Source organism: Dermochelys coriacea, chromosome 9 (genome assembly GCF_009764565.3).
Source record: "Dermochelys coriacea isolate rDerCor1 chromosome 9, rDerCor1.pri.v4, whole genome shotgun sequence".
NCBI lineage: Eukaryota > Metazoa > Chordata > Testudines > Dermochelyidae > Dermochelys > Dermochelys coriacea.
In genome coordinates, this window is record NC_050076.1 from 27,531,830 (window position 1) to 27,545,707 (window position 13,878).

Below are 13,878 nucleotides of genomic sequence, written 5' to 3' on the forward strand. Positions count from 1 at the left end.
CACAATGAAAGCAAGAGAAAATTGGGTACTTTTAAACAAAGAACTTTATAAAGTGCTTATGAAAATTACAAACAGTCAAAATTAATATGATTTAAATCAATGCTTATTTTACTGTTGAAGAACTAAGGAGAACACTTTAATGAACAAATCAATCTTTATGCCAAAATCGGAAGTGCCTTTCAAATCAGTAGTTTGGTCCAGTGCAGTTCTTAAAAAAAAGGAAAAAATGTTTCCCACAAATAAATAAATCCAACATTCTTTAACCCTTTTAAAGTAACAGTACCCTAAAAAGCACCAAATTCTTTGCAAGAACTGTGTTCTTTAAATAGGCCCACAAATCATACATTTAATTCCAGTTAAATGCAAAAAAAACCCCCAAAAAACAAAAAACTTTCACTTAGTTACATATTCACATCAATTGCAGCACAAAAAATACGTATTGAAAAAAATTAAAGAAAAAAATTAAAAATTTGCTTTCTAGCAATAACTAGTGCATTGAATTTTGATTTTTCTTCAGTGCAAACATAACACTACATCTTGATTCCACCTTCCAGATTCAGAAGTGTGAAGAATGCCCATATTGGTTAACCCCTTGTTGTGGCTGGTTACCTAAATAACAAAAATAAAGCAAAGTGTTTACGTGTGTTGTGTGCACTGTACAAAATTATACATAAATAAATACCTATATTTCAAATCACCACAGTAAGCAATAAACAATGGTCAGAGCAATCCATTCAGAAAATGAGGACTTTTCAAGGCTGAACAGTTGCAAATTAAGGGCTGGATTTTGCACACACACCACAAACAAAATTCCAGGGGAGTTTTGCCTGCCCCAGGATTCCAGGATGGGCCCTTAAGATGACCTCTCAAACAATAATTACATGCAAGCAAATGCGATGCCTAAAACAATAAAGTTAAAAGCAACTATTTTGTAACACTTATTTTCTTGGATAACCCACATTTCTTTGATGGTCTCATCAGTTTCTGCAGCATTTAAACTTTCATTAAAAAAAGGGAGGACTCCGTACCTGTATTTCCCTGATCCACATGTGGATCACACTCCCCCTCTCTGAAAGGGTGGCTCTGTGCTTCCAAGAAAGTATCCTATCCTTTTCCAACACCCTGCAAGTGGCCAGGATGAGTGTGGATACACTTAAGCCCCTTCCCATCATATGGAGATTTGAGAGAAAAGATAATATAGTCCCAGACCCTATTAACTTGGTGCTGTGCCTTCTGCATGGTGGGGATGTGCCTGCCTTTAAGTAGGCAAGGGTTGTCCTACAGCAGTTTGGCTTCAGTAGTCATGGACGATGGGGACACAACTACTGGGTTTTGGATTGTCAGAGAATCAGCAGAATTTGTGGGTGAACAAACCCTGGTCCCACTCAACCCCACACTGGAGAAAAATCTTGGCAAGAAAAATCTCTTGGAAGCCTTATCCCCTTTTGTAATCCTTTAGTCCCTTTCTGCATGAAGAAAAATTCCTAGTTCTTATCATCTGAAGGAAAATTTCCAAATGTAAACAAGTACAAAAGTGTTTCCTGAGTCTGTAGACAGACTGAAACACTATAGACCCAAGAGGTATGAACTGCTTTCATTTATTAATTACTATTGCTGGGGTGTTTCCTCTAAAACTTAATGTTGACAAGTGTAACGCTAGACTCACTCATCACTGAGGCCCCAAGATGGCAAATACTTAATAGATGTGCTTAATTTTACTACTGTGAGTAGCCATATTGATTTTAATATGACTCCCCATGATAATAAAGTTAAGTATGTAAGTGTTCCAGGATTGGGGCCTATTTAATAGATTCTAAGGCCAGAAGGGACCATTGTGATCATTTAGTCTGATCTGTGTCACACAGGCTATAGAACTTCCCCAAAATAATTCTAGAGCATATCTTTTAGAAAAATATCCAATCTTGATTTAAAAATGGTCAGTGATTGAGAATCTACCATAACTGTTGGTAAATTATTCTCATTGTTAAAAAAATTATGACTTCTTTCCAATCTGAATATGTCTAGTTTCAACTTCCAGCCATTTTATCATATTATACCTTTCTCTGCTAGACTGAAGAACCCATTATTACATATTTGTTCCACATATAGGTACTTGTAGTCTGTAAGCAAATTACCCCATAACCTTCTCTTTGTCAAGATGAATAGATTGAGCGAGTTGAGTCTCTCTCTCTCTCTCTCTAAGGCATGTTTTCCAATTCTTCAATCATTCTTGGGCTCTCCTTTGAACCCTCTTTAATTTATCAACATCTTTCTTGAACTCAGAGCACCAGAACTGGACACAGTATTCCAGCAGTGGTCACACCAGTTCTAAATACAGAGGTCAAAAAACCACTCTCCTCCTACTCAAGATTCCCGGTTCATGCATCCCAGAATCACATTCGTTCTTTTGGCCACAGTGTTGCACTGGGAGCCCATATTTGGATGATTATCAACCATGACCCCCAAATCTTTTTCAGAGTCACTACTTCCCAGGATAAAGTTCCCCATCCTATTAGCATGGTCTACACTCTTTGTTCCCAGATGTATACATTTACATTTAGCCACATTAAAATGCATATTGTTTGCTTGCATCCAGTTTACTACATGGTCTGGATTGCTCTTAATCAGTGATCTATTCTCCTCTTCATTATTTATAAAAAGAAAACGAGTACTTGTGGCACCTTAGAGACTAACAAATTTATTAGAGCATAAGCTTTCGTGAGCTACAGCTCGCTTTATCGAATGCATTTGGTGGAAAAAACAGAGGAGAGATTTATCCACACACACACACAGAGAACATGAAACAATGGGTTTATCATACACACTGTAAGGAGAGTGATCACTTAAGATAAGCCACCACCAGCAGCGGGGGGAGGGAAAGGAGGAAAACCTTTCATGGTGACAAGCAAGGTAGGCTAATTCCAGCAGTTAACAAGAATATCAGAGAAACAGTGGGGGGTGGGGTGGGGGGGAGAAATACCATGGGGAAATAGTTTTACTTTGTGTAATGACTCATCCATTCCCAGTCTCTATTCAAGCCTAAGTTAATTGTATCCAATTTGCAAATTAATTCCAATTCAGCAGTCTCTCGTTGGAGTCTGTTTTTGAAGCTTTTTTGTTGAAGGATAGCCACTCTTAGGTCTGTGATCGAGTGACCGGAGAGATTGAAGTGTTCTCCAACTGGTTTTTGAATGTTATAATTCTTGACGTCTGATTTGTGTCCATTCATTCTTTTACGTATAGACTGTCCAGTTTGGCCAATGTACATGGCAGAGGGGCATTTCTGGCACATGATGGCATATATCACATTGGTAGATGCACAGGTGAACGAGCCTCTGATAGTGTGGCTGATGTGATTAGGCCCTATGATGGTATCCCCTGAATAGATATGTGGACAGAGTTGGCAATGGGCTTTGTTGCAAGGATAGGTTCCTGGGTTAGTGGTTCTGTTGTGTGGTGTGTGGTTGCTGGTGAGTATTAGCTTCAGATTGGGGGGCTGTCTGTAAGCAAGGACTGGCCTGACTCCCAAGATCTGTGAGAGTGATGGGCCGTCCTTCAGGATAGGTTGTAGATCCTTGATGATGCGTTGGAGAGGTTTTAGTTGGGGGCTGAAGGTGATGGCTAGTGGCGTTCTGTTGTTTTCTTTGTTGGGCCTGTCCTGTAGTAGGTGACTTCTGGGGACTCTTCTGGCTCTGTCAATCTGTTTCTTCACTTCAGCAGGTGGGTATTGTAGTTGTAGGAATGCATGATAGAGATCTTGTAGGTGTTTGTCTCTGTCTGAGGGGTTGGAGCAAATGCGGTTATATCGTAGCGCTTGGCTGTAGACAGTGGATCGAGTGGTATGATCTGGATGAAAGCTAGAGGCATGTAGGTAGGAATAGCGGGTCAGCAGTTTCCGATATAGGGTGGTGTTTATGTGACCATCGCTTATTAGCACCGTAGTGTCCAGGAAGTGGATCTCGTGTGGACTGGTCCAGGCTGAGGTTGATGGTGGGATGGAAATTGTTGAAATCATGGTGGAATTCCTCAAGAGCTTCTTTTCCATGGGTCCAGATGATGAAGATGTCATCAATGTAGCACAAGTAGAGTAGGGGCATTAGGGGATGAGAGCTGAGGAAGCGTTGTTCTAAGTCAGCCATAAAAATGTTGGCATACTGTGGGGCCATGCGGGTACCCATCGCAGTGCCGCTGATTTGAAGGTATACGTTGTCACCAAATGTGAAATAGTTATGGGTGAGGACAAAGTTACAAAGTTCAGCCACCAGGTTAGCCGTGACAGTATCGGGGATACTGTTCCTGACGGCTTGTAGTCCATCTTTGTGTGGAATATTGGTGTAGAGGGCTTCTACATCCATAGTGGCTAGGATGGTGTTTTTAGGAAGATCACCAATGGACTGTAGTTTCCTCAGGAAGTCAGTGGTGTCTCGAAGATAGCTGGGAGTGCTGGTAACAAAGGGCCTGAGGAGGGAGTCTACATAGCCAGACAATCCTGCTGTCAGGGTGCCAATGCCTGAGATGATGGGGCGTCCAGGATTTCCAGGTTTATGGATCTTGGGTAGCAGATAGAATACCCCAGGTCGGGGTTCTAGGGGTGTGTCTGTGCGGATTTGTTCTTGTGCTTTTTCAGGGAGTTTCTTTTGGTAACTCTCAGTGGGATCAGAGGGTAATGGCTTGTAGAAAGTGGTGTTGAGAGCTGCCTAGTAGCCTCTTGTTCATACTCCGACCTATTCATGATGACGACAGCACCTCCTTTGTCAGCCTTTTTGATTATGATGTCAGAGTTGTTTCTGAGGCTGTGGATGGCATTGTGTTCTGCATAGCTGAGGTTATGGGGTAAGTGATGCTGCTTTTCCACTTTTCCACAGCTCGTGCACGTCATGCATTCCTACAACTACAATACCCACCTGCTGAAGTGAAGAAACAGATTGACAGAGCCAGAAGAGTCCCCAGAAGTCACCTACTACAGGACAGGCCCAACAAAGAAAACAACAGAACGCCACTAGCCATCACCTTCAGCCCCCAACTAAAACCTCTCCAACGCATCATCAAGGATCTACAACCTATCCTGAAGGACGGCCCATCACTCTCACAGATCTTGGGAGACAGGCCAGTCCTTGCTTACAGACAGCCCCCCAATCTGAAGCTAATACTCACCAGCAACCACACACCACACAACAGAACCACTAACCCAGGAACCTATCCTTGCAACAAAGCCCGTTGCCAACTCTGTCCACATATCTATTCAGGGGATACCATCATAGGGCCTAATCACATCAGCCACACTATCAGAGGCTCGTTCACCTGTGCATCTACCAATGTGATATATGCCATCATGTGCCTGCAATGGCCCTCTGCCATGTACATTGGCCAAACTGGACAGTCTCTATGTAAAAGAATGAATGGACACAAATCAGACGTCAAGAATTATAACATTCAAAAACCAGTTGGAGAACACTTCAATCTCTCTGGTCACTCGATCACAGACCTAAGAGTGGCTATCCTTCAACAAAAAAGCTTCAAAAACAGACTCCAACGAGAGACTGCTGAATTGGAATTAATTTGCAAACTGGTTACAATTAACTTAGGCTTGAATAGAGACTGGGAATGGATGAGTCATTACACAAAGTAAAACTATTTCCCCATGGTATTTCTCCCCCCCCACCCCACCCCCCACTGTTCCTCTGATATTCTTGTTAACTGCTGGAATTAGCCTACCTTGCTTGTCACCATGAAAGGTTTTCCTCCTTTCCCCCCCCTGCTGCTGGTGATGGCTTATTTTAAGTGATTACTCTCCTTACAGTGTGCATGATAAACCCATTGTTTCATGTTCTCTGTGTTTGTGTATATAAATCACTCCTCTGTTTCCACCAAATGCATCCGATGAAGTGAGCTGTAGCTCACGAAAGCTTATGCTCTAATAAATTTGTTAGTCTCTAAGGTGCCACAAGTACTCCTTTTCTAATAAATTTGTTAGTCTCTAAGGTGCCACAAGTACTCCTTTTCTTTTTGCGAATACAGACTAACACGGCTGCTACTCTGAAACCTTTCATTATTTATGACTCCCCCAATTTTTGTGTCACCTGCATGCTTCATCAGTGATAATTTTATATTTTCTTCCAGTTCACTGATAAAGATGTTAAATTGCGTAGGATCAAAAATCAATCCCTGTGGGACCCCACTGGAAAGAGACCTGCTTGATGACAATTCCCTGTTTAGATTTACATCTGAAGGCCCCTCAGTTATCCAGCTATTAATCCATTTAATGTGTGCTATGTTAACTTTATATTGCTCTATGTTTTTAATCAAAATGTCATCTGGTACCAAGTCAACTGCCTTACAGAAGTCTAAGTATATTACATCAGCTCTATTACTTTTATTAATCAAATTTGTAATCTCAAAGGAAAAAAGGTATCAAGTGAGTTTTCACTGAAAGGGTGGAATCCTGACCCCAGTGAATCCAATGGGAGTTTTGCAATTGACTTCAGTAGGGTGAGGATTTCACCCATGATTTTTTAAGTCAGGAACATCCAGCTAATGTAGGACTGCAAACTGGTAAATATTGTACCACCTATATTTTCCCCCTGTTTGAACCTTATGGATAAGGATTTGAGGGGAAAATAAATTCTATGGACCAACTCTAAATTAACACATTATGAGGTTCCAATACCTAACTGGCTGTTACTAACGGACAATATTTATTCTTCTCTTTTCTTTTTTTTTCCTGCAAGTAGTTTAGAGAAAAAATTTCCAGAACTCAACAGGTGGGAGCTTCTCCCAACCATAGCAGTTCCACAGCATTGATATCTTGAATATGAAGCAATCCTGGAATCGTAGTATTCTGCATAACATAATTAAGGCCATTCAAAGCAATATTACTTAATCACACATACTTGATCTAGCAGGATACTTGCAATTTGTTAGTAAAAATAATGGAATTGTCAAAATGCTTTTCTTAACTAGTAATGAAAAACAGTTCTCTGGGACCCAAATGAAAGTACATTCTGCAGGGGTGTTGTGATAATTGAGCCAATAAGTTTACCCTAACTGACAAACGTGAGTACAAGTTCATAAGCTGTCACAATAACCTATAACAACAAATGTTAATGGGAAAAGGTATAAAAGGAGACAAAGACTGATATACAAACAAAAGGGCCTTACTGAGATAACTCAGGGTATGGGTTGAGATCATGCATAGTAAACGAAGTGTGGAATCAGAAATCTTTGAACCAAAATTGGTGTGTCAGAAAATAGACCTACTTGGTGAACAAAATAACAAGGGGATTGACTATTTTGGCCACCATTCCCTTTGTGGGTCCTTAAAGAAAGACTTTGGGAGAAAACCTGGCTACTGGAGCAAGCTTCACCATCCTGACTGCCGCCCTCTCACTCTCTCCTGGGACCCCACACCTTCACTGTCCCGATCCTGGGAGAAGTCATGATCAGACCAGGGCAAAGAGAGGGACCCAAATGACACTGCCACCCTACCAGTTCCAGTCAAATCCCATAACATCACCTGGGATAAAATGGGATCAGATGTTAAACACTACAGCAGCAGCTCCAGCCCATCGCAACTAACTTCTCTTTTCCCCAAAAGGACAGCTATTATTAACTTTATCATCATCTAAAAGATGGTCAGACAAGGGGGTTTTCCCTTCTAAAAATTCTCTCCAGCTAAAGGGAAAGGGAACAAGGGATGTTGTTAAAGCAAAGGCCTAATTTATTACTTCATATTTCAAATGCTTTAACTGTTTTTTTCCTTCTTTCCTTTATGTTTAATAAAAGATTAGAAGGATTTTTAATAGCGAGTGTCATGAGCTAAGGAGGGTGAGGTCTCTGTATACCAAACCCTGGATCTTGGTTAACACTGTTTAATGTTAGACAGTGACTGAGTTATAGTTAACACCTTTGGTCCATACATTCCATTTAAATTAATACAACAGGAGCATACATTTATCTGCTGAATTGGCTACTCCATTAACAAATAGGTTGACACCTCGCTAACTACAGTCAGATCAAAACTTCTATGAAAAGCCTGCCAATGAATAAAGATTTGTTTATGTTTTGAACACCTTTTAAAGATGAAAATAGTGACACTGTATTTTAAATTTTTAATCAATCCATCAAGTTAGTATTCTGACCAAAAAGCCACAAGCTTACTTTTAAAAATGTAGGGCCTGATCCGGTCTGAGCAACCTCTGCTCTGGCTGGAATTCCACTGGAGACATGAGTGCTCAGAATCTATCCAGATCAGGTCTTTGAACAGTAATTTAGTTGCATATCTTTTCCAACTAGAGACTCTATCCTCAGTTCTCATAGGGACTGGTCCTGCTGAAATAATGCTTCTGTTTAAAAAATAGATGAATAAAGATTTGTAGGCATTGAATATGGGTAATTCACTGGCACTGTACAACACTGGAAATATGAATGCTCCAATTCCTTGTAATCATAGCAGGCCGCATACTCACTATTTTATATCTTACATTTACAACCTGTCCTGGAGAATTAAGCTTCTTTAAAAAAATGATTGCAGTAAATTGTAATATTTTTATCTAGCAACACAAGAATTGCCATACTGGATCAGACCAGGGGGGATATAGTCTGATATCTTGTCTCTGACACTACTGAAGAGGAGGGTGCAAGACATCCCTAATGGAATAACCTGCCCTTGGGGGATGTTTTTTCTAACCCCCATCACTCTCTTGTTGGTTTACACCCTGAAGCATAAGGGGGCATTACATTCCCCATTTACATTATATAGGATTAAAAAAATGTATATGGATGTTTGCACTAGACATACAAATCTCATACCCTTTCAGAACACTGCTCACCTCAATAATGCTATGTATCAATAAGCTCCAGAGGCGGTCAATGTGCTGTATAAAGTGGTAGTTCCTTTTATCGGTTTTTAATTTGTTGCCTTTCAATTTCACTGGCTGTAACCTTGTTCTTGGAGAGATGCACCCAATTTATCTTCTAAATACTATGATATGTTACATTACTTTCTTATTCATCTCCTCCCTCAACTAAAGTCTTAACCTTTCAGTCTCTTGAAAGGAAGTTTCTACACTAATGGTGGTTGAAATTTTAATATTCAAATGAAAACAAATGTTTTTTGTTTTGTTCAAAAAACCTCACTTTTCAGTGAAAAAATTCAAAACATTTTTTTCTAAAACATTTTGTTTTGAGAAATCTCAATTCAGTTAGAAGAACTTCATTTTTTATTTCCTACCTCATTTTTTTTTTTGCCATTTTTTCCGGGGGGGAGGGGGAAGAGGGATGGGGAATTCCAAATGTGAAAGGTTTTTTCTTTTCCACTTTTCTCAAACTTTTCCAGTGGGAAAAAAGGGTAAAAAAAAAAAAGTGCTGGGGGAAATAAAAAAACCCCAATTCAAAAATTTTCTCTAAATGTGCTGAACTTTCCAGAAAGAAAAAAACTGGAAAAAGGAAAAGGAAACAGAGTGGAAATTTTTCCCACTATTTCAAATCAAACAAAAACAATAAAAATATTTGTTTTCATTTTCTTAAAATGTACCATTAAGGAATTTTTCCAAAAAAAGAAAAATTTAGACAAAAACTAGCCTTGATGTGCACACACTTACTATTGCTTTGAATAATAAAATAAATTTGTCAATACAATGTTTGAAACATGAGCAAGAAATAACTGGAGAAAAACAAGGAAAAAATTCAATGCAATGATGTTCCTGATTTATCCCCACAATTGAAAATAGGACATGAAAGGAGAAAACAACATTGACTGAACTCAGGATGACAAACATCTAGGCCCCAATCCTGAAAATGATTCAGTGCTTCTGTGCAGACCTACGGGAACCAATGGATGCACTGGTACTGATCATATCCAGAATCTGATCTTCAGTATTTGCTGTTGCATCATTTTCAGAACTGTCCTTTTACTAGAGACCAGAACTGAATGTATCAAGATGATGATGTACTTACATTTTCATGTTTCTTGTTTTAAATATGCAAAAGAAACTGCAGAAAAATAGATGCCTCTTATAGATAAGCATACTTACTAGAGAGCTGTTTTTGGAGTTGTCTGACTAAAGCAGCTGTCTGCTGTTGCTGCTGTGTCTGCTGCAAACCTTGTCTTGGAAACTGCAACAGGAAGATGAAAAATGCTCATACAATTCAGAATGACACATCAATGTCTTATCAAAGGAGTATGGTCTATGTCTCTCTCAAATCCCACAAAGGGAAAGCAAAGGTTTGTATTATATCTATATATTAAAAAGCAACTAGCATGCTGAATTTAACATATAACAGTATATATAGGTATTAATGAACTGGGAAAACAGGAAATCCTTCCTGGACTAAGTAATAATAGTAAGTAATAAGCAGTTAGTAACAAACAGCAGGACTGAGTATGTATAACACCGTGAAAAGACCTCCCAAACAGCTATCACACTGGCGCTCAAGGGAACTGCACCTCTTGTGTAGTTATTGAAGACAATGGAGGAGGATGAAGAGGAGGAGAATTGGCCAGGACCTCTTCCAGACTCTCTTCCCTTCCTCCTCCATCATCTTTCTTTAATTTCCAGTTTGTCTCCAAATCTCTGGTGTCTCACTGCTATGACTAGTATGTTTACATTGCAGCTGGGAGCTTACATCCCAGCACGGGTAGACAGACACTCTAGTTTGCTTGAGCTAGTGCACTCAAATTTTGCAGTGTAGCCAAGGGCAGCTTCCTGAATACAAATCCACCAGAAACCTTGGAACATACTCAAACAGCTAGCCCAAGCTGCCACTCCTACTACACCCAGCTATACTGCCCCCCCCCTTTTTTTTTTTTTAAACATGCTAGCTTAAGCAGAGCTAACACTTTTCTGTCTGCCCAAGCTGGAAAGCATACACCCAGCTGCAGTATAGATGCTAGGAAGCACTGCAAACCCAATAATAGAGATTCTGGGCATGTAGAGAAAATAGAATCTTCTATCTCCTTGTCTGCTATGTAACAAAACAAAATGCGCCAGTGAAGCTCTGGAGCTTGTGCTGACCCTGCTGTCACCAAGACTATTGTTCCTTGGAGAGAGAGAGAGAGAGAGAGAGAGAGAATTTTGGAGCATTTATACATATATGTCTTTCACATTCTGTAAGTCAAAACTGCTCAGACTCTCCTATCACATCCTAGGGAGAAGCAGATGTTTATTTTCAGATTCCCTAAGCGTTAACTATAAAAAGAAAAGAAAACCTTCTCACTCCTGAAAATCCCATATGCAGCTGGCAACAAAAGCAAAAACAACTAGAAAGAGACATTTCTGGAGATTGATGATGTCAGAACATGACAAACTTGTTGGTAATAAATAGTGAATACAGATGGAACAAAGTGTTAACATTTATACAATAAATTATGTGCTTTCCTCAGTCTCTGGAATCTTCTGAATTTCCTATTGGGTTAGAAGATATCACACATGCATCCAGGCAGACACAAGGCATAGATTCAGTCTTCTGCAAACAGACCATCCATCTTTCCTACCTTTGCAACCGATAGCATTCATCCAGGAAAGTACTTTAAAGTGATTTGATCATCTGCCCTGTCCAAAGCTGATAAAAAGGTCTGTTGGTTTTGACTGTATCATTTGACCAAGTGTAATAACTGAACAAAACTTCTGGTACTGGTGAGGGGAGGGGGAATGATGTTTTATCCACCATGACATTACTCCAAATGAAATTAAAGATAAGCACAAAATGGTCTGATCCTCCAGGGTTCTGCACACAACTTACTAGGTGGTGATTGTGTCCTCAATTCCCTTTGACTTCAGTGGGAACTGAGGATGCCCAGCACTTTTCAGGATCAGACCAACTCTGCCCATATGAAACAAGATAACAATGATGAGCATGAGTCTGATCTTGCTTATGCGGAGGAGAATCAGGTGCAAATTCTTTCAAGTAAATGGAATTACACCAATAGAAAACTGGTGGGAAATAAATCTTAAGTGCTAAATTCTGCTCTCAGTTACTCTGGGGTTTGACCAATGTTCTTTTATTGACTTCAGTGACGTTACTCTATATCTATACTGGCACAAGATCAGAATTTGGCCGTAAATTAGCCTCTCCATCAACATGCATTGCTTCCCTAGCTCTTCTACACAGGAGTCTGGGTTTCAGATTAACACACACAGCAGGACTAGCACCACTTTATTTTCCAAGCTTCTGGCTGCAGTTCTAAAGAAAACTTTTCTTGTTAAGAGCTTTTATCTGTAGGTAGCTGATCATATCTCTCTCTTAAAATCAAGCTGCTGAATTAGAACAACAACAACATGTGCTCTCAACTCCAGATGTTCCTTATGCAACTCATACCAACTTGAGAAGGTAAATTACAGAATGGGAGAAACTGAGTAAATATGGATCATGGTGTGGTTTTGTCACCACTGACATTTGACTTCAAAAGGTTATTATTCTGCATAGTTTCATTTGGTAAAACCTGAGTTTTATTCTTACACGTTAGAATAAGAGGTTACAATGCTTTATGCATTTTAATGAGTTACCATTACACTGATGTTTGCATTATGCCAAACCTCTCTTTAAAAGTGATACTTTCCTTTCAGTTTTCCAAAGACTAAGGACCCATTCCTGTAACCCCTTAATCACACAAGGAGATCTTGGAAATGGCTGTATTATTGGGCCCTAAATGAACAAAACAAACCATGAATATTCACTGTATATTTGGAAAGAGATTTCTATCTTAATTCTGTAGTTATGGCATTATCTCAAAGCTTCATTATAAATGGCTATGTCTCAGACCTAGAGCAAGCAAAAAGCTAGAAAACTGGCAGAAAAAAAGAATAATTTACAAATCACATTAAAATTCAGTTATCACTGGGTATAATATACAGTATAACAGGCTCAGGCTATCTGTAAAGTCCCTGGATTAAACTCTGCTCTCAATTATACTGCTGTAAATCCAGAGAATGTCCACTGAATTATACCAGTGTAACTGAGAGCAGAATTTGCGTAATTGCTCTTTAACAGCTCAATCCTACAAAGCGCTGAGCACTCTGTCACTGATCTTACACAGCACGTAAGCACATCTGTTAAGTACTATGCATGTGCTTACCTTTAAGCATGTCCTTAAGTGCAGTGTAGGAGCAGGGAAAGAATCATCATCTTATTGTAGGATTAAGACCTAAAAGTCATTGAGGAGACAGAACAGCAAGGGCCAAAATAAACCTTAAAATATACCTTTATTTCAGGAGATAAAAATATCTTCATGCATGTTGAGGTGTTTTAAAACAAAAAGGTAACTGCCCAAATTCTAGTAACAAAACATGTCACAGGATTTTTCTCTGTATTTGCAAGTATCTTTGGTATTTAATTTAGCACATCAGCCATCACTGTTAGCCTTCAAAAGTTACTATAATGAAAGTACATTAAGCAGATCATCAGTAGGATTTCCCAATACTGAAGTAATTTCCCAGGAGGATGGTGATTTTTTTAAAATGTTTCTCAAATGGAAAGAAGTGACATATGGTAAAGATGTACTGTATCAGCCCTGATATATCCCCACCAGCCAATACAGGATTGTTTCTTTACATTAAATTAGATTGACATAGTCTAGAAAGTTTTAGATGCCCAAAGCAATGAGGCTTCAAAAGCTTTCTATAGTCTAATCAGGTAAGGTGGGTGAGAATATCTTTTACGGGACCACTTCTATCTTTCAAGCTACACAGCTGTCTCTTTCATCAATAGAAGTTGATCCAGTAAACAATATTACCTCACCCCCTTGTGTCTCTAATATCCTGGGATCCACACAGCTATACCACCACTGCAATTCCATAGTCTAATATTTTTTTACTTTCAGAAAGTCTTTGCTAAAGCAGCACACGGTAGATCAGACACAGACAATATAGCTTGAACAGATCA

At 39.4% G+C, this 13,878-nt stretch overlaps 1 protein-coding gene across 2 annotated transcripts in view; it reads right to left on the reverse strand.

Annotated features, from left to right (window-relative positions):
- Positions 1-34: 34 nt before the first annotated feature.
- Positions 35-13,878, reverse strand: part of MED12L (mediator complex subunit 12L) — a 335,742-nt gene continuing 321,898 nt past the window's right edge. For both annotated transcript variants that reach the window (XM_043492366.1, XM_038415603.2), the window contains 2 exons: positions 10,032-10,113; positions 35-609 (listed from right to left, as the gene is read on the reverse strand). In XM_043492366.1, coding sequence (XP_043348301.1) covers positions 557-609; positions 10,032-10,113 — 135 coding nt within the window. In that variant the 3' untranslated portion in view covers positions 35-556. The remainder of the gene's footprint in view (positions 610-10,031; positions 10,114-13,878) is intronic.